A 21172-nucleotide genomic window follows, 5' to 3' on the forward strand; every position below is an offset into this window, starting at 1 on the left:
GGCCATGACCGGGACGCCCTGCAGTGCAGGATTAAAGTGAAGGAGCTGCGGAGTGCCTACCGCAAAGCCCACGACGCAAATGGCCGCTCGGGTGCTCCCCCCGCAACCTGCCAATTCTACAAAGAGCTGGATGCGATACTTGGGGTTAACCCCACCTCCACTCCGAGCACCACCATGGACACTTCAGAGCCGGTGGGGGGGAGGGGAGGAGGAAGAGGAGTTGGAAAACGGGAGTGATGGTGGTGGGCCGGATGGAGACACCCCGGAATCCCTGGAGCCATGCAGCCAGGAGCTCTTCTCGAGCCAGGAGGAAGGTAGCCAGTCGCAGTGGCCGGTACTTGGTGGAGGACAAACAGAAGAGCAGGTTCCCGGTAAGCGGGGTTTTTTTTCGGGAAGGAATTTTTTCGGTGTGGGCTCTTTGGGAGAGGAGGGTTAGGCATGCATGCCTAGATGCGGAATAGTGCATTGATGTGGTTTATCACATCGCGGTAATTGGCCTCGGTAATATCCTCAAATGTCTCATCCAGAACGTGTGCAATGCGCTTGCGCAGGTTTATCGGGAGAGCCACCGTGGTCCTTGTCCCAGCCAGGCTAACGTGTCCGTGCCACTGTGCCACGAGGGGCGGGTGGACCATTGCTGCACACAGGCAAGCTGCATATGGGCCAGGGCGGAAGCCGCATTGCAGTAGAAGACCCTCCCTTGCTTCCCAGGTCACCCTCAGCAGCGCGATATCGTCCAGGACGAACTCCTGTGGAAAATGTTGGGACAGTGTTCAGTGTAGGTGCCCCCTGAAGCTGTTGGCTCTCCCCAAGGCACAGAAACCCAGAGGACAGTGCAGCCCTGAAACAATCAGTCCCCCTTACTCACCATTTTGAGGCTCCCATGGGACATGTGTGCTCTGTTTCGGACGGAAAATTATGCTATTGTGTAGACCCTGTGTGTTTTCTACTCCTAAAGTGCGGGGGGAATCATTACTCTGTCTGGTATAAACAATGCTGCCTCTGTTAAATGTTGCATTTTGCCTATACAGCAGCATCAACCTTGAGACCTCAGCCGTCCCTCTTATCGCCTGCTCAGAGACTGCAAAGACTCAGGAAGAGACCGTGAAAAAGCAAAGAAGACATGCTGCAAGAAGTGATGCTGCAATCTATTAAAGAGAATGAGAAAGCACAGGACTGGAGGGAGAGAGAAAGCAGGATCTGCCAGGAAAACGCAGCGCACTGGCGGCGGAGCACTGGCGGCAAAGCACGGATCGGCTCATAAGCATCCTGGAGCGCTATGCAGACGCTATCCAGGAGCTCGTAGCCATGCAGAAAGAGGAGCAGTACCGCAAACGCCACCCCCCCCCCAGCCCTTGTCCCAAAACTCTTTCCGTTGTGCCCCACTGTCACCTCCAACCCACTTTCCCCAACTTACATGTTCTTCACGCCACCCGCTGCCTCCAACACCAGTATCTTCACCACCCAGCCCTGAAAACCACGACCCTTACCCTCTGCACTCAACCCCCATCACCATGCAGAATAGCTATCCTGAAGTGCAGCACTCACTGCACAGCACACCAGACAGGACATATGCGAATCTGTGATTGTACCATTCCCCACTCCACCCCCTTGTTTCTTTTCAATAAATAATTTTTTTTTCTTTTCAATAAATGGATTCTTTGGCTTTGAAAACATTCTTTATTATTGCATAAAGTAAAAGACTCCTTAGCCCAGGAAATAAACAGGCACTGCAAGTCTGCTTGTCTGCTTAGCCGACACTGATTCCTAAAGATTGGAACTACTGCACTTCACTCCCGTGCAGGGCACCAGATATCACTGCTGGTTTTCAGCCTCAAATTGCTCCCTCAAGGCATCCCTAATCCTTGCAGCCCCGCGCTGGGCCCCTGTAATAGCCCTGCTCTCCGGCTGTGCAAATTCAGCCTCCGGGTGTTGAACCTCGGAGGTCCATGCCTGAGTGAAGCTTTCACCCTTCCCTGCACAAATATTATGGAGGGCACAGCACGCGGATATAACCGCGGGGATGCTGTTTTTGGCCAAGTCCAGCTTCCCATACAGAGATCGCCAGCGACCCTTTAAACGGCCAAAGGCACACTCCACAGTCATTCGGCACCGGCTCAGACTGTAGTTGAACCGTTCCTTGCTGCTGTCAAGGCTCCCTGTGTAGGGTTTCATGAGCCACGGCATTAACGGGTAAGCGGGATCTCCAAGGATCACAATGGGCATTTCAACTTCCCTTACCGTGATCTTCCACTCTGGGAAAAAAGTCCCGGCCTGCATCTTCCTGAACAGCCAAGTGTTCCGAAAGATGCGTGCGTCATGCACCTTTCCGGGCCAGCCTGTGTTAATGTCAATGAAACGCCCACGGTGATCCATAAGCGCCTGGAGAACCATAGAGAAATACCCCTTCCGATTAACGTACTCGGATCCTAGGTGGGGTGGTGCCAGAATAGGAATGTGCGTCCCATCTATCGCCCCTCCACAGTTAGGGAACCCCATTTGTGCAAAGCCATCCACTATTTCCTGCACGTTACCTAGAGTCACGGTTCTTCTGAGTAGGATGCGATTAATGGCCTTGCAAACTTGCATCAACACGATTCCAAAGGTCGACTTTCCCACTCCAAACTGGTTTGCGACCGACCAGTAGCTGTCTGGAGTTGCCAGCTTCCAGACTGCAATAGCCACCTGCTTCTCCACTGGCCGGGCAGCTCTCAATCTCGTGTCCTTGCGCCGCAGGGTGGGGGCAAGCTCCTCACACAGTCCCATGAAAGTGGCTTTTCTCATCCGAAAGTTCTGCAGCCACTGCTCGTCATCCCAGACTTCCATGACGATGTGATCCCACCACTCGGTGCTTGTTTCCTGAGCCCAAAAGCAGCGTTCCACGGTGCTGAGCATGTCCGTGAATGCCACAGGCAATTTCGTGTCATATGCGTTACGCGGCTCGATAGCATCGTCGGACTCCTCACTCTCACTGTCACTTTGGATCTTAAGGAATAGTTCGACAACCAAACGTGACGTGCTGGCGAGATAAGTCAGCATACGCCTCAGCAGTTCGGGCTCCATTTCCCGCAGACAGATCATGCTGCACAGAAACCGTTGAAAGATGGCGCCAAAGGTGAACGGAAACAAAGGGATTTCTGGGATGCGAAGCGATGCATCAAGGGGCGTTGGGACAGGACCCAGAATGCCCCGCACCCACGCCCCCTTCCCACAACCCACGGCACCAGAATGGGAAAAGGTGCTCTGTGGGATAGCTGCCCATAATGCACCGCTCCCAATAGCGCTGCAATTGCCGCAAATGTGGCCACGACAGTGCGCTGGGCAGCTGTCAGTGTGGACAGACTGCAGCACTTTCCCTACTCAGCTGCACGAAGTCAGGTTTAACTCACAGCGCTGTACATCTGCAAGTGTAGCCAAGGCCTAAGGGTTTAGGCATGCACTGGTTTTATTACCATCCTTCAGAACTGGCAGGCCAGCACAGAAGGTTTTCTAGAACTGGCAAATGTTGCGGTTAGTTGTCTGTGTGCCAGTCCACAGTGCAAGTGCCGAAAGATCCTTTTCGGGTCATGCCCTACTGCTACATGGTAAACACAAGTCATTAAAGCCATAGAACTTGTATCTGAACAGGATGCTGCAGGGGAATGAACTCAACTGAACAAAGACCTTGATACAGTAGATGCTCTGGCACACCTGGGTTGATTTTACTGAAGTGTATCATGTTTGAATGCCTTTCTTCTTTTGATTCTTGGAATCTGTCACAGTACATTTTTGTTCTGTGAAAAGTGGCACTCCCACACCCCGCAGCCCATGTTGGGGAAAGGAATACATAGCCTTATTGACTGATTAATCTCCGAAAGGATCAGCATCCTGCACAGCCAAAAAGGATGTCAAGCAGCCTTTGGGAGAGAGGGAATGGGTGTGAACCTAGAAGGCTGCTTGCCATCCCTCATTCCTCTAAGAACTAACAGCAGTAGAAATGATTAGCTGAATGTGAAATAGAACGCTTACTCAGGTACCCACTGAGAATTTGATCCCTGTAAGCTTTGCCTCTGGGTTTCTGCAATAGCCGTTCTGGCTGCCTGCAAGACAAAGACTTATGGGCTTCTCTACACTAGAAAGATTTAGTGCTTTAACTAGACCAGTGTAGTTAAAGTGGTACAACCCCCCGAGTGTGATGTAATTATACCAGTATAAAGGTGTTTATATTGGTATAGCTATTCCCATGCTGAAAGGGGAATAAACTCTACGGTACCTTTTATAGCAATATACCAGTACAACCCCTAGTGTGGATGAAATCATAAGTATTTTGGTGTAAAAATTACCATTAACCAAAATAGGTACACCAGTAAAAAAAATTGGTGTCAACCAGGCTTAAAAGGTCTTACAGGTCCTTGCTTGGGATTCTGATAATCCTCCACTGTTCACTATATAGAGGTTACAGTGTTAAGTGTTTTGCTCAGCATGTTGGTTATTTGTCAGCTGCACTTTGAATGACCAGGTGACACGCAGTAATTTTTAGATGAATTGGGCCAAATTCTTCTCTGACTTAGATCTCACGAAAAACCACAGAAGTGAGGGCAGAACTTGGCCCATCTCCTCTAATGAATCATTAAGAACCTCACTGAGTGGCCAGGTGGCATGGAGAGTTAGAGGCTGGGTTTGAAAGCCTGATTTAGGTCCCAAGTGAATGAAGCTGTTGGTCTACTCCTCCAATAACAAAACCACCACACAGTTTGACACAACTCGCAGAGCACACGTGATGAGGTTTGGAACCGAAGGTGCATTGGCGGAGCAACGTCGGTGAAACATGCATACAGTTTGTCATCCTGCACCTGCTTCCAGTGGCCCCCTGGGGCCAAATTTGTGTATATGTGCAACCATGATTTTAGGTGCAAACTGTCCACAAGCAAAACGTGGACTTCAACTTCTTGATCATCAAATCCTTCTCACAAGAAAAAGAACAAATGGAGTAATCCAGATTGAGGTTGGTGAGTTTTTTTTTTAATTGCTTAGTTGAATTACCAAGTATCTGCATATATGTATTTTGCCGAAACTCTTTAATATTACAGCAGTACTTTAATATTCCATGGTACTACTGCAACATTTGTATAAGAACAAAGTTCAAATGTAAAGTTACATGTAGTAGATGCCTGTGATCAAAACATGATCATTTCATACCATCTAACAAATATGCAATTGGAGATGAGAAAAAAAAAAAAGTCACCATGGATGTTGGGGAAGGATAAAAACCTAAAAAAACTGGTCAGTTTAATCTGTGATCCTTCCATTCAGATTAATTCTGCTTTTTAAAGAGTGAGCGGTTGAGAGAAGAAACTTTAGATTTACCTTTTATGAACATGAACTGTAACTTGCTTTTGGAGATCCCCCAGCTGGCAGCTTGTGGTACTGCTGCCTGAATAATCTTTTCCAGGCTATAGTAATGTGTGTGGTAAGATTTTCACCATGATCCTGTCTAATTAATGCTTAACTATTTCACCCAAGTGGTGCAGATTAACTGGTGGTTATACTGTCTGCTCTCAAAAAGTTCAAAATCTTGGTCTCTGGGGAAAGAACTGGTGCAGATTCCAGCTCAGGAAAATGAGAATTGATTTTGCTCTTTTGTGCACTTGGAAATCTTGGCTCTTGAATGAGAAGTATGTCTGCTCTTTGACTTCCATACACATTTTTCTGTAAATGAAATTTGCAGGAACATATGTGTATCTCATGGTCCTGGCACTTGTGCTAGATTATTTCCTTGTTTTTAAATCTTTGGGACAGGCAAAACTTGAAATGCTGGCAGACTTGTAACAGATGACACTAGTTTTCTTATGACTTTTGAAGGCAAATGGGTGTGTACAGAGCAGGTTGAGGCAGCAGTCAAGACACTTATTTTAAGTTATTAAAATCTGTACACAGCAAGCATACAGATTCCTGCAGGATTTGGAAGCATCCCTATTGAGGAAGGGTGCATAAATCCTATAGACATTAGCTAGTTAAGGATATGCTTAAGGACTGTCTTTAATAGGGACAGACTTAAGCATGTGTTTATGAACTTTCCAGAATTGGAACCACTGGGTCTGATTCTCCAGTGCCTCTGCACCTTGTCCAGTCACTTATATTTGTGCAAAGCTACCATTCTGATCTGGTAGTGTTTTACATTCACTTTGCAGGTATATAAATGATAACACAAGTGCAGGGCAATGGAAAATCAAGTCAATAGGGAGCACGGAAATTGTGGTTACTTGCACCAGTGTAAACCACGACCACAGCATCACGGTAGCATTTTGTATTCACTTTGCACTGGTGTAAATGATTGCACAAGGTGCAGGGAAACGGAGGCTCAGACCCTAAGTCACTTTTTATGTTTGGTTTTAAGTAGAGAGCTTTGTTTAAGTGAATGAATAGTAGGGACTGGTGTCAGATTGACAATTCTGGACAGGGAATCATTCTATCCTCACAACAAACATTTCATGGGCAACCGCCCAACAAGCATGGTTCAGAACCCAGACCCATGTCTAGGGGCACTTGTTTCTATGACCGTTCAGGGCCCTTTGAGATTGCAAACAAGACTGCTAAGTGGTTGTTCTGCTGCAGTGGGCTGTTGTGCATGTGACTTGCACTGAACCATGGATTTGTTCCATGCAGATCACCAAAAGAGGGAGTATAACCTGTTGACTCCATATTCGATGTAGTATGGTCAAATATTTGTTAGCATCTGACTGTCCAAAAATAGTACAAGGCTTTCAAATTGCAGGTAGGTGCCAAGGGAAGGACCTGGATTGCTGTGACTGAAAGCTAGAAAGCCTCCCTCTCATTTGTAGCACATAGACTTGGATGTGAGGTAAGGTCCATTACTCCAGGCTCACTTTTTGAGCACATGGTGTTGCATGAGATATTAATATTCAAATAGAGCTCTTCCTGACTTGGGTGTTTTTCTATTGCTGCAGATAGTTTAATCCCATGACTCCATGAGTTAAGATTATTTCCCCCCCAAACATGACAACGGGACATGCCACAACCACTTTATTTTTATGTTGAGCCATTTTCCTACATGTCTAGTCTGGCTTTGTTTCTGTTGCTTTCTAAGCTCCCTACCCCTTTCCCCCTAACACAGGTTATTCGAGTTAGCGAACTGATCTATATGAACCCCTTTACAAAATTTGGTCATGTTTATATGACAGCACACAATGTATGCTGTAAAAAAGAAAACTTAACGTGGGTCTGTGATTTCGTATGCTTAAAAAATGACAATCTAGAGGTCCATTTTTGTCTCACTTGTCTAGTAAGTAGTTCACTCACAAATTACAGAGGGCAAGATGTAGGAACTACAGGGAAAATTTTCCTGGTGGTTGCTCCAAAAGTACCCATCTCCTGCCCATCTGAGGGACATGCCAGGAGGACCCTGACCACACCTAACTTTCATGATGAGGGGATCAGCACTCTCACTTTGACTGTGGAAGCCACTTCCTACTAGCTGTCTATACCATGAGTTTAGCATTGTGGACAGAGCTGCCCAGAACAAGTTGGGAGAGGTGCAGAAGACCTGGTAAATAAGTAGTGTTCCAATATGTTGCTTCAGACATGGCGGAAGTGGCCTGAAGTCTCAGCTCCTGGATCTGCACAGCATGTGTTATTTACTTGCGGCACATTTTGATGTAGTTTCTGAGTACTTCATTCCTTTGTGAGTGTTTGCTGCTTAGCTGTCGCTTGGCTGGCTGGCTAAATTGGGTTAAAGGCTGGACAGCTTCTCACTTTCAGATAGGTGTGACATTAGGGTTGTCACTTGGGGGCTTTTTTATACTAACTTTATATTGTTTATTTTCAATTGTGTACTTTGAGCAGGGCTAATTTTTAACATGCTTGACTGTACCCGACTCCTTTCTCTATTTTCTGGTGCTGCAATAAGGGATCCTGTTGTCCAACTTAAACCTTGATGCTTCATGAAAGTATGTATGATACAGAAAGTAAAACAGATGTGATCTGTTTTCTGCACCCATTGAAAATAAATTATGGTGGTGATTGGCTTAGCTCTTCCTGTCTCTTAAAACTGCCTTGTTATAGATTCCCTGTCTGATCAATCCAGTGTCTCAGTCCTGCTGTACTCCTCTGTAATTTACACAGTACCTTTTTGTAAGTTATGAGACTGAATGGAGTCTTCACTTTGTGTTAACAGATAGTAAAAACTGACTTAACAGCAGCCACTAACTTGGCTATTGCACCATGGATCCAATACCAAATTCTAATGCCCTGTTTGCATTTTATATTCAAGTGTAAAAAGGATTAGATCATGTGTTGGTCAATACATTTTTGTCAGCATAACACTATCAGAATTAACTAAATGTAGTTGAATTAACTAAATCAGTCAAGTAGTTCTAGAAACCAAATTACATATGCGCATTTTCTAGTGTCAAATCTTAGGGGACTGGCCAAACTCCAGCTGCCTAATATTTTGGGCACTGAGCAATGTGTGTTTTTGGATTGCCACTAATGCCTGCTATGCCAAGAGAAAGGATCTGGTTGTTGAGGCAGGTTGGAAGTCTTGGCTACACTGACTCCCCAACTATTAGGAACTAACAGAGGGAAGATGTATATCATGCATGGAAATTAGTACTGTGCAAAGAGTAGCATGGTAGGGTATCCACATGGCCAAAGCACCAGCTAAGTGGTAAGGGCACTGTTATAAAGAGAATGAGCAAAATTGGTAACATAAGGGGGAAAGCAGGCCCAGCTTCTTCAAAGACTTAAGAGAACCTGGTTTGGTCTCAGTTAAACTAGAGGCTGCAGCTAGGGGTGAAAGATGTCTATGAAAGAATTTGACATTAGGTCCCATTTCAGGACATTAAAAAAACAGAGCATGTATAAGAAAAAACAAGGAGCATGTGAACAATACTTTCTAAGGCAACTACAGCTTACACCTTTAATAGTAGTACCTTTCTAATTCCTTCAGTTTCAGCCTACAAACTATACTACTAGTCTATTGCAGATTATAATTTACTGCTATTCACCCTATAACAGGGATGGCCAAATTTACTGATCCTCTGAGGTGCAGACTATGATCTTCAGAAGTTTGAGAGCTGGGCACACCTGCCAGGGCTTGGAGTTTCTGCCCTGTATCACCACCCCGCTGCAAGGCAGAAGCCTAGAGGTCCCCCCAGTCTGGTAGGCAAAGAATGGGGTAGGGGACATGAGGAGCTCCATGAGCTGCACTTTAACTGTAAAAGAGCCACATGTGATTTGGGAGCAGCAGTTTGGCCACCCCTACTCTATAGCTTTAATGTACAAATTTGTATTCCAGCATTAGCTTATGTGAAGATTTGTGCCAGGAATCCATACCTAAGGCTAGTTTGTCATCTAAGAAATGTCATAACTAAATTGAAGGTGTGCCTAAGTTCCAGTTTCTTTTAAAAGGTAGCAGCACCAGAAACCAAAGATAAGTGTTTTGGAAACTGCTTCTACTTCTTCTCCTGTTGCTTGTTTCTCCACTGTTCCATAGTAACTTGAACTTAACATGAAAGTTTGATTTTGTGAATTAGAGTGTGGGCAACCATCAACTATGAATTAACTACTTAAGCATTTTGTTTCAGTGTCTCCTAGGTGCAGAAATTCATAGATCCAATCATCCAGGAACCTGTAAACCCTTTCAAGCTGGCAGGAAGTTGGAGGTAACTGAAAATTTTCCTGGTCATTGTAAATTTAACTGTTATCCTCTTGAAGTGTTTCAAGAGGATAACAGAAGAATATAAATAAGTTATGCTTAGAACAGGTGCTGCTGCTGCTTTCCCCCTCCCTCCCAATCGAGTACTTTATTCTTTTTACAGATGAGCTCAGGCTGCTGGTTTGTGTACAACAGTTCAATACAGAAATAGCTTTTAAAGTACAAGGTGTTTTAAGTCTGCTTAAATACGTGTGCACAGTTAAATTATTTGCAGTCACTTTCAGCAAAAATAATCACAGAATACCAATCAAGCTTTTTAGTGCTATACCAGTACTTTATTTAACAAACCAAACTACAAAAAGCTAAGAATTTCAAGTTTGTTTTACAAAAAAAATCCCTAGAGATGTAGTTTCAAGAGTGATTTTGCTTTCCCTTAAACTGTTTAAGAATTTGCAGGTAAGAAAAGTAAAAATTCAATTTGTATTTCATTTGTAGTATAACTTCAATGAGCTGAACCTCAATTGTCCAAAACAGTCTGTCCTGTCACTTTCAAAAGGGTTCTCAAAGTGGGTCTGTAAACTCTATCTGTAAAGAGCATGTTCCCTCCCATTCAGAATCATAACATTGCTGTGGTAACTAAATTGCTTACATGGAAAAGTGATTAAGATGGTTAGTGTACTGCAAACAGAATGGAGAGAGTGAAGTCAGCTTCTGAACCTACTTTATTACAGTGAAAGTTCCTTGTGGTTCTCTGTTCATATATTTAGCGAAACAATAGTATGGTGTATATAAAAAAAAAAATCCAGATTCTTATGCTCTGTAAGGCTGCTACACTCTATCCAGTATGAGCACTGAGCAAGTGGAAGGGCATAAGTCTTCTATACAGCAATCACCACCTCTTCAAATCAGGGTAGGGCCAAGTCTTGCAGCACAATACTGAAAATCTTGACAAGTATTACATGAGCTACTTCTATGAATTTAGCATTTTTCATCTTCAAAGGAACTTAACATTAACTCCCTCACAGAGATTGGGACTCGTATTTGACCTTTTCCCCTAGCTGCCATAAATTCAGTGCTCTTCAGTGTAAGTAATGGGTCTTGAGAACCAGCAAGGATTTCAAGAGTCCTTTATAAACAGTGCATAAAGACTGAAGTATTTCCTTTTCACAGATCTGTACAGCCATGTTAAATGTCTCCCAGTCATACTAAATCTGCAACAGGCCTATCACTAGAGCCTTCTCCATCTAATTTCTTGGTTTATGCTACTTGGCCATGGTTCTTCATACAAAATTCTATTTGCAAGTCTGGCTTTAGTCACTTCCTCCTGTATCAGATTTGCCTGGAAAGCAGTTCATTCAGATTTACTTTTGTGCTTATTTGTTTCTGCCAGGCTGAAATTTCAGTGATAGAGCATTTGATAGTAGGATGAAGGAAAAAGGAGCATTGATAATCTGAACTGTTTAAGACACATATTCAAATTAATAGTCAGCATGCTATTATGAGCACTAACGACGTGAAACTGATTTTAATGCAAGTTCTCCTTTGGAAAAGTGATTAATAGCTTTCCCTTTTTAGACTAAAAGTTAGTGACCCGATGAAATGCCCAATATGTGCACAAAGTAGGCTACCTACACCCCTTTAAAGTAATATGGTCATCCTAAAAAGCTTTAATACTTAACTCGTAAGTGTACAATTGCAGATGGTAAGGTAGCCCATTATGGCATACAACTAAGACCTTAGTGTACAAGATTGATTATTTTAGCATCTCCTCTCAGCACATGGATCAATTATTATTGCTATAGGCTCAGCCATTTTACACAGAACTGCAGTATTGCTAAATTTTAACTATAGTATATTAAAGGGGAACAAAAAATTGGAACCATGCTATTTCATACATGCAAAGTACTTAATGGAGAGCCAAAAGTAGGAAGATTCTCCCCAAGAAGCTGTTAGATATCACTAAATTGTAGTAAGTAACCCCTAAGTCAATGGTGGCACTATAAGCATTTCATGCTAGTGGTGGAAGTAGTGCCTTAAAAAGAAATTAATTAAGCAAGTGTGAATACTACAGCTCAAATCACTAAGTAAAATTAGCATACTGTAACCCCCACCCCAAAGTTTTCCTCTTACATCATACCCAGCCTCTACTGCAACACCCCATGCAAGCTTAGAAATTTGAAGACTGGCTCTAGTTCCTTCTGTGCCACATACAGCCACCCTTCTTCCTCCCTTTCCAACTGGCTGGGTGCCCATTAAGTGTGACCTTGATTACCTGATGTAATGGAGGTATTAAACAATTGGCTCGCCTTAAAAAAAACACTTTGATTTGACTAACTTAATGGTATACCAATCTATTTATACAACTTATTTTTGAAAGTTGTTCCAGTGGTAATTATTCTTAGTTCTATTTTACATTAAACTGGTCCACTGCTAGGAAAGATCAAGAGTTCAGTTCAACTTAGGTGAGTGTATTGTTTAGAAATAACTGTCAAACATGATACTTCCATCTGAGTTCTGTGTAGTTTAAGAGCTGTACCTATTAAATCTCAAGCTGTACTATGTATCTGTTTCAGAAGTCTTAAGAATGAGGGCCACTTTCTCATTTACACTAAGGTGAAAGAATGAAGTTGGATATTCCAAATTGCTATCGTATGGAACCCCCATCACAGTAACTGTGTTCTGGTCCTTTGCCTTTGTACAGTGCAGAGGGTTTGCCTCCTGTGTGACGACTGTCTCCAACGCAACTACTCACATCCAGAATTGTCCTCATTACCTTTATTTTCCTTGGGAATGTGAATGGAGATAACACTTCATTTCCAGACTTCAAATTGACTCTAGGAGAGATGTTGAATTCACTAAGAATCTTTCCAGCATGTGATGATGGGCAACCGTAAATTTAAATACCAGGCATAATCCTGAGATTAAAATGCAAAGGGTTGTCAGTTTCTCCCCTGATGACTTAATTGCTTTGCTGAATCAGGAGAAGTATGAATATAACCTGATAAACCATCCTCCGTTTAGCTGAAGTGGCCTGTTGCTTGCATTAGCTGATGTACAAAGTTGTTGTTTTGAAGGTAACATTCAACTGATTAAGTGTATTTGATTTACTATGATCAGCTTGTACAAGATTTCTTTTAATAATCTTTTAGATCCTGCAGTGTGGTAATTAAATATTCTTTACTGGCTAGTTATGTTAAGTTTGTAAGTCAAGCACTTTTAAAAACAGGAAGTAGATGTTTCTAAAGTTACTTTCCACACCAAGACAAGAGTCAAAATACTTCACACTTCATTTACAGGGAAGTTTATAGTATAGTAGCGCCAGTACAGGGAGTTTCAGACCTTAGACCCTGTTTCACACCGAGTGTGGTGAAGTGATTTGCAGGTATTGTTCATCTGTCATTGGCTCAGATGCTCAGTCCCTGCAGAACAAAGGCAGATCAAGAAATAAGCACTAGGAAAACTATAAAACTAAACTACACGTCCCAAATCACTGCCTTTCCCAAACTGAGCAAACTTCAAAATGATGACTAAGGGAATTTAAAAAAAAAAAAAAAAAAAGGTATTTAGGCACCTAATGATTCAGACAGGTTGGATTTTCAGAAGCACCTATCTGTATACAAAAATATGACCCTATGTTCCTTCCTTTTACTGTCAGAGAATGCAGGACTGAAATTCAGTTGCCTATACCAAAACTTATTCTCCTATACATTTTTTGTGACAGATCTGTACTTAAGTTCATAGTAATCATAAAACTAGAGTCTTCTACAAAACAAATCCTATTTGAGGGTGCATAGCTTGCATTGTATCTTTTAAATGTATGTTAAACTAGCATGTATTTAATAATGGGAATATACTGGAATTATCAACCTGAAGAAGCAAGTTAAACAAAACTTGCATGAAGCACCATCTAATTTAAAGTCTGAGTAAGAATTAGGTATTTCCAATAGCTGTCATTTCACTACGACTCAGCTACTTTAAAAAGCTATGAGTATTTTACAACAAAATTTAAGTACTTCACTAAGATCAAAACTTCACAAAAGAAAGGGTCAAAGTTAATTTCTTTTTTACTGTCATTTAAAAACTCAGCTTTGTACACCTGCAGGTTATATTCGAAATTAAAATTAGTCTCTTTACTGTACATTAACTAGAGTCTCTGTGTAACATACAACTTCATAAGACAGTTAGCAAAATGCATTGAGTTTCATAAGTTATATTGGATGCAAAAGATATCTGTGATTCTTCTAGTTTTTGTAAGGGTGGGGAAGTCACTGAACACTAATTGGGGCCTATTAATTACTTGAGCAAGCATTCCAAAGCTCTCTATGGTCCAAAATACCAGAACTGTTGGCACCAGTTAAATAAACTAACAATTTAAACAGATATGACGGGGGGGTTTGTAAAAAGAATTTTATATAGATTACATACCATTCCATGCTTCACAAATTTTGCTGCTGTAAAAATCCCTCTAACATTTATACAAATACATTTGGATTCTTAGGTCTCAGTGTGCGCATTATATCAAACAGCAGCAAAAAAATTCTGTACTGCTAAAAGCAGTTACACCTGCTTGTGCCTTTAGAATACTAACTACATTTAAAAAAAGTCCAGATAAATCAGTGCATCATCACTGAAGTAGGAACATACAAAAAATCCTAACAAAAGTAGCTATGTGTGCAGCAAAGAATGAAGTTCATAGCTTTAGGATACTACATAATAAAAAGGCATGAAGACTCTTACATAAACAGGATACAATCAGACTAGATTAGGCAACTACACATTTGGATTTCTGGGAGGCGGGGGAGAGAAAACACTTCAGAAAGGTTTCAGATGACAAGCCAGCATTACATAGGACTCTAAAGGCACATTTCAGGTAGCACAATGATTGTTAAGATCAATTGTTTATACACACACACACACACCTTAATGGTTAACTCTTATTCCCCCTGCCCCCAAAGCAATTTTGTTATCTTAAAAAAAGGGATGAGAAGTATGTTTTCAGCAATGTTATCACCAGTCAGATAAATTGATCAGTCCAAATAGTAAGTAGTATTTTCCTCATGTTGATATGGATTCTGTGCACTACTGCAATCCAGGAAAAAAAAGGGGGAGGAGGGGCAGGATTAGTAAAGGCTGAATTGTTGTATTAATTAACGTTTACTCATCAGATCCCACTGATCTCTTCTGTACCCTTTTGCGCGGCAACCGCCTGGGTGAAGCTTTATCTGAAGGAGAAAAGGAGACAAGATTACCTAAACTGCTGCAAATAGTACATCAGATTAAAAGGGCACATTTTTCTTTTTTAAAATATTCTCATGCTTTTCCTGAATAGAATGGAAATTGCCATTTGGCTTTCCAGCACACTGCCATGCAGGAGGCAGATTGGGGATGAAAGAGAAACTTACTTGATTGTTTTTGAACATGCTAATAGCATAGTATTTAAAATTTATTATTTAACTTCAGGGCATATAAATCTTCATGTTCTTTGACACATACCTCACAGGACTGACTATATTTAGTTGTTTGTAAAAAACTAAAATTAAAAATGCTAAAATACACCCTAAATGAAAGATGCTTTGCATTCAAAACGTTAATCTGTACCCAGCTAAAAGGATTACACGCTCTATCAGTTCCTTTAGAAGCCATGCCAAAAACCCTACACTTACCTTCCGTTAACTAAACACCTTCAACAGTTTGCATATTATCTTCTAGCATCATATCAACCTCTAGAGAGTAATGCTTTACCAGCTGACAGCTGGAATCAAGTATTCCTTTAATGGTTTGAGGTAACCATATCAGAATTCAGCAGGGCAAAAGAGATATTAGCCATGATGATTTTAAATCCCATGACTCTAGGAATCATTCAAGCCTTACAATACTATAAAATCATTTGATGTTTAATCCTGGTAGTTTACAAAACTGATTATGGCAGGCCTGCAACTGTCCTTTGCTCTAGGGATGCTTTTTGTGCAAACAAAAACAGAGTAGAAGAATTAATACAATCCAAAATATAAATCCATGCCTAAATTTGAACCCATGGCTCCAGGGAGAGTATTTTATGCCTTGCTGTTGAGACCCCTATCAATCTCTCCATTTTACTCAAATCCTCTGGTGCTAATTTATGCACCTTTTCATAATTCTGATACACATTCCCTCTACAAACCTCCTAATTCCTTCTAGTGTCTTTTATGCCATTACCTCCCCACCAAAAGACCTGTGGAAAGAAATAGGTAGGATACAGGAAGGGACCCAATAGTTTTATAGCATTTCACAATTATGATGCAGTGTGCAAACAGCCAGTCCTCAGACCTTTATCAGGTAAGAAAATACTATTCCCATTTTATTGATAGGGAAACAGGCACAGGAAGTTTAAGTAGTCTGCCCACAATCACAGCAACTCAGTGTCAGCCTAAAGATTATAAACTAGGTCTCAATAGCATCCATGCCTAATCCAGCAGACCAGTGTCCCTCACGAGTCATATAACTGTCAGTTTTCTAATGGTTACTCTTACACTTCACATGCCACATTATCTAAGGCCACAGATCCATAGCCACTATTACTTCCATCAGCTTGCATAACTAATTTCATACAGAAGATGCACACTGTGGTATTCTCCTGGATGCTGCTGCAGTACTCACCTACCTTTCTCCCTGTCCTGGTCATGAGTAGTTCCACACCATAATAAAGATTTCTAAAGTTTCACAGATTTGACTAACTGTGTGCAAAATTCTAACATGCAAGAGATATTATGGCACATGCAGTTATTTGTACTAAACGTGAACTAACTGTTTAAAATGAGATACATGACCTTGTTTCATATGCATGATTTTTGTTCTTTTCACTAAGTTTCCTCACAATTGCAGCCTTCATCTATGCAATACTATGAGGGGAATAAAATGCTGTGCACTTTAAACTAGACTACCAAAACAAGAGTCAAAAGAATACTAAAACTAAAGGAGGATCTATATATGTTAAATGTTGCAATACGTTGTTTACCTGCAACACCCAAACTTCTGTTGTAATCTTAATAGGGCTGTTGATTAATTGCAGTTAACTCACGCGATTACCTCAAAAAAATTAATTGCAATTAAAAAAATTAATCGTGATTAATCGCAGTTTTAATCACACTGTTAAACAATAGAATACCAATTGAAATGTATTAAATATTTTTGGATGTTTTCAAATATATTGAACAGAATACATGTACAGTGCTCACTTTACATTATTTTTATTACAAATATTTCACTGTAAAAATAGTATTTTTCAATTCACCTCAGAGATTGCATGACAGTACTTGTATCGTGAAAGTGCAACTAAGGCCTGGTCTACACTAGGGAGTGGGAGTCGATGTAAGATACGCAACTTCAGCTACAGGAATAGCGTAGCTGAAGTCAATGTATCTTATTTCGACTTACCTCCTGTCTTCATGGCGGGGGATCGACGGCCGCGGCTCCCCCATCGACTCCGCTATTGCCACTCGCCCTGGTGGAGTTCCGTAGTCGACGGGAGCGTGTTTGGGGATCGATATATCGCGTCTAGATGAGACGCAATATAATCGATCCCCGATATATCGATCACTACCCGCCAATCCGGCGGGTAGTCTGGACGTACCCTTACAAATGTAGATTTTTTTGTTACATAACTGCACTCAAAAACAAAAATGTAAAACTTCGGAGCCTACAAGTACACTCAGTCCTACTTGTTCAGCCAATCACATTTGTTTACATTTACGGGAGATAATACTGCCAGCTTCTTATTTACAATATCACCTGAAAGTGAGAACAGGTGTTCGCATGGCACTTTTGTAGACAGCACTGCAAGGTATTTACATGCCAGCTATGCTAAACATTAATATGCCCCATCACGCTTCTGCCACCATTCCAGAAGACATGCTTCCATGCTGAAGATGCTTGTTAAAAAATGTGTTAATTCAATTCTGACTGAACTACTTGGGGGAGAATAGTATGTCTGTTACTGTTTTACCCACATTCTGCCATATATTTCATGTTATAGCAGTCTTGGATGATGACCCAGAACATGTAGTTCATTTTAAGAACACTTTCACTGCAGATTTGACAAAACCCAGAGAAGGTACCAATGTGAGATTTCTAAAGATAGCTGCAACACTCGACTCAAGGTTTAAGAATCTGACGTGCCGTCCAAAATCTGAGCAGGACAAGGTGTAAAGCATGCTTTCAGAAGTCTTAAAAGAGCAACATTCCGATGCGGAAACTACAGAACGAGAACCACGGAAACTGAAAATCAACTTTCTGCTGGTGGCATCTGACTCAGATGATGAAAATGAACATGCTTTGGTCCGCACTGACCTGGATTGTTATTGAGCAGAACCCATCAGCATGGATGCATGTCCCCTGGAATGGTGGTTGACGCATGAAGGGACATATGAATCTTTAGCGCATTTGGCACGTAAATATCTTGCGACACTGGCTACAACACTGCCATGTGAATGCCTGTTCTCACTTTCAGGTGACATTGTCAACAAGAAGCGAGCAGCAACGTATCTCCCGCAAACGTAAACAAACTTGTCTGAGTGACTGGCTGAACAAGAAGTATGACTGAGTGGACTTGGAGGCTCTAAAGTTTTACATTGTGTACAAAAAATAACTGCATTCAAAAATAAAACAATTCTACATTTGTAAGTTCAACTTTCATGATAAAGGGATTGCATGACAGTACTTGTATTAGGTGAATTGAAAAATACTATTTCTTTTGTTTTTTACAGTGCAAATGTTTGTAAAAAAAAATATAAAGTGAGCACTGTACACTTTGTATTCTGTGTTGTAATTGAAATCAATATTTGAAAGTGTAGAAAACATCCACAAATATTTAAATGGTATTCTATTATTGTTCGTGCAATTAATTTGTTTAATCGCTTTACGGCCCTAAATCTTACCAGTGCTTTCATGCTATTACACTGACTCCCACATACAGCGATGAATTAGAATTTTACTAGAGACCAGTTAGTGTAGACGCATAGTAAAAGCCCCCCAGTTACTATAAAGCACCATCAAAGTTTAAATGCCTCACCTCTTCTACTCTGCACTGAAGCCACAGGAAAGCAAAACAGAAAAGACAGCAAAAGAGAAGTTAGAAATATCCACAAGCATTCAAACAGCCTTAGAAAAATCAGATAAGAATGCTAAACCCAAATTCAGTAACAGAAGTTAGTGATATTTAGGACTCCAATACAACTACACAACCTTAGTCTTAATGTTTTGTGTTTGATAAGTACAAGATCATACACTTTGATGATCATTTGATAGTCTTAAATGGGTTCATTCTACAGACTGAAAACTCGGAGGGGAGGGAGGAGGGAATGGGAAAATGTCTTATTCCACTAGGACTTCTCAGCAGGACCCCTTCAGATTTCTGTGATCAAACTTTGGTTGGAGGGTCAGCAGTGCTGAAAGCCAGTCTATGAAAGCATGGGTAAGAAAGAAAAGGTTTTATTTTTTTTAAAAAGCCTCTATATAGATCACTTCTGCCATGTAACACCTATTTTGGACTTCGCTTCTAGTTAACCAGTGAAATGGAATATAATGAAAATGACTAGCAGGCAGGCAGGAAAAGTTTGTGGTGGCTGCCACTATTAGCTCTACAAAAGTCTGTTTAGAGTCTACCTTTAAAAACAGCTCACTATTTAAAATAACCAATTACTGTGTAATACGCAAAAGAGTTATTACAAAAAGGTACATATGCTTAAGATACTTCTAGATTGAACTTGTTTCATGAAGCAGATGGCTTAAGAATCTGGAAAAAAAATTTTTTACAGTTTGATAAAACAAGTGAATCATACCCTAGTTGTGAAAGGCTTACTACTTACTGATCTGATTTAAAGTTTCTTGAGGAATCCAGCTCATGTCAACGTCATTTTGATTTGATGTGCCCATCTCTACTTTCTGTGCTGGTCTCTTTCTCTGGAAGAGTTTGAGGCAAGAATATGTTTATCTCATACAGAGATGTGAACAGATTTACCTTCCATAAGGAAGCTTTATGTAGTACAAATGTCAGGGTATTAAACCTAAATAAGGAATTCCTGTATTTAGTAAAAGCCAACTGTCATTAAGCAAACACAAAATAATACACCTTTAAGCTTGTGAACAGTTAGTGTCAAGCCCTCCTTGTAGCCTAACTTCAGCAAACTTGACACCTTAAGTAATTTGTCAGAACTCTTATAAAGTGTCAGATCTTACGCTTTTAAATTCAGATTATCCTCATTCCATATAGCAGGAATTATATCTAGATTCCCATACAACTCCATACATATCAGTGATGCAGTACAGTATTAAATAATTACCAAAAAAAGCACAAATCTACAAAACACTACTCTTATCTCCAGTATACTTATGATCTATCATTTTGAAAAAGTTAGGATTTTTCCCTAATAGCATTCTATTATTACTCTTTGAAATCAACACCCTTGTGGTACCTGGAGTGTTGAGTTACACTTTCACTAGATGTACTACTTGGCCAAATCAGTATGACGACAAACCATTAGTTGTAATATGATGATAGTGTTCAAGACTCAGGCCTACCATGCTAAGCAAATATAAACATGTAGGAATACATGATCCCAATCCCAAAGGTTACAATACAAGTTAAGACAGGGCATTAACAGCTGACATAACAGCAGGAAATGAGGAAGGACTTCAATGAGGTTGTAAAGAGTACGTGAAAATGTAGTTTTGTAGCTGCACACGCCTGACATTTGGAAAACACCAGAGCCTTTTATTCCACAAGGTTGACCATTCCTATGGTGGAAGAAGGTAAGCAAAGGTACAGTGGTAGATAAGCAACTCATCAGCATAATTTTTTCAAGTTACAAAACAGCTCATAAGACACATTTCTGTTTCAAGGCTAAGAGGAATTCTAGTATTAATCTGCTTCCCTTCAATTTCACTGATCAAAGTTAAATTTTCATGAGTTCTTTTGTGCCATAATAGGCCACAAAAGGTGTATTGCTCTGCTTGGAAGCTAACACTTCAGTATCAACAGAATACTGTATATGCTTAACAAGTGTACATAATTGCTTACTTACTTTCCTAGATTCTAGCAGTTGATGTAGACCAACAATGACAAGTAGGCCAAGTCCTGCCAGGAACACGTACATGAAGATTCTTATTTGGTAAGAGGGAGAAGAAAAAAAAATGTAGGGTCATCTTCAGTTTGAAGTCTAATCAGTTGTTTAAAACAAAGAATGAGAAGTAATTGCAGAAATTTTATCAGGTCCTCGGAGTGCCTCTGCATATTGTTTGGTTTTACAAGCACTTTTTTTTTTTTTTTTTTTAAATAAGTTTTGAGGTCTCTCTCCCGTCTCTCTCAGGAAAAAATGGAGGATGAGAAATAATGAAGCTTAATACAAAGTACTGTGAAATACAGAGTAAACCAAATAGAGTTGTTTGGCTCGCATAAGTTACAGTAATCTTAACTTTTACTTGGAAAAACAGGGTAAATTTTCATACAAAAAAGTGCCATTTGGTAGACTTCAACAAATACAC

At 40.8% G+C, this 21172-nt stretch overlaps 1 protein-coding gene across 4 annotated transcripts in view; it reads right to left on the minus strand.

The window, feature by feature from the left end:
• Positions 1 to 9962: 9962 nt before the first annotated feature.
• Positions 9963 to 21172, minus strand: part of SSR1 (signal sequence receptor subunit 1) — a 24950-nt gene continuing 13740 nt past the window's right edge. Inside the window, exons 6-10 of one of the 4 annotated variants that reach the window (XM_024206787.3) lie at positions 20713 to 20791; positions 19498 to 19591; positions 18702 to 18716; positions 14814 to 14877; positions 9963 to 13074 (exon numbers count right to left, since the gene is read on the minus strand). In XM_024206787.3, coding sequence (XP_024062555.1) covers positions 13068 to 13074; positions 14814 to 14877; positions 18702 to 18716; positions 19498 to 19591; positions 20713 to 20791 — 259 coding nt within the window. In that variant the 3' untranslated portion in view covers positions 9963 to 13067. Of the gene's footprint in view, positions 13075 to 13701; positions 14878 to 18701; positions 18717 to 19497; positions 19592 to 20712; positions 20792 to 21172 lie in introns of those variants that run through there. The other 3 variants (XM_024206789.3, XM_024206788.3, XM_024206790.3) reach the window with 3 other exon arrangements.

The sequence above is a fragment of the Terrapene carolina genome, unplaced genomic scaffold, assembly GCF_002925995.2.
Source record: "Terrapene carolina triunguis isolate 2854851 unplaced genomic scaffold, T_m_triunguis-2.0 Scaffold58, whole genome shotgun sequence".
Taxonomy (NCBI): domain Eukaryota; kingdom Metazoa; phylum Chordata; order Testudines; family Emydidae; genus Terrapene; species Terrapene triunguis.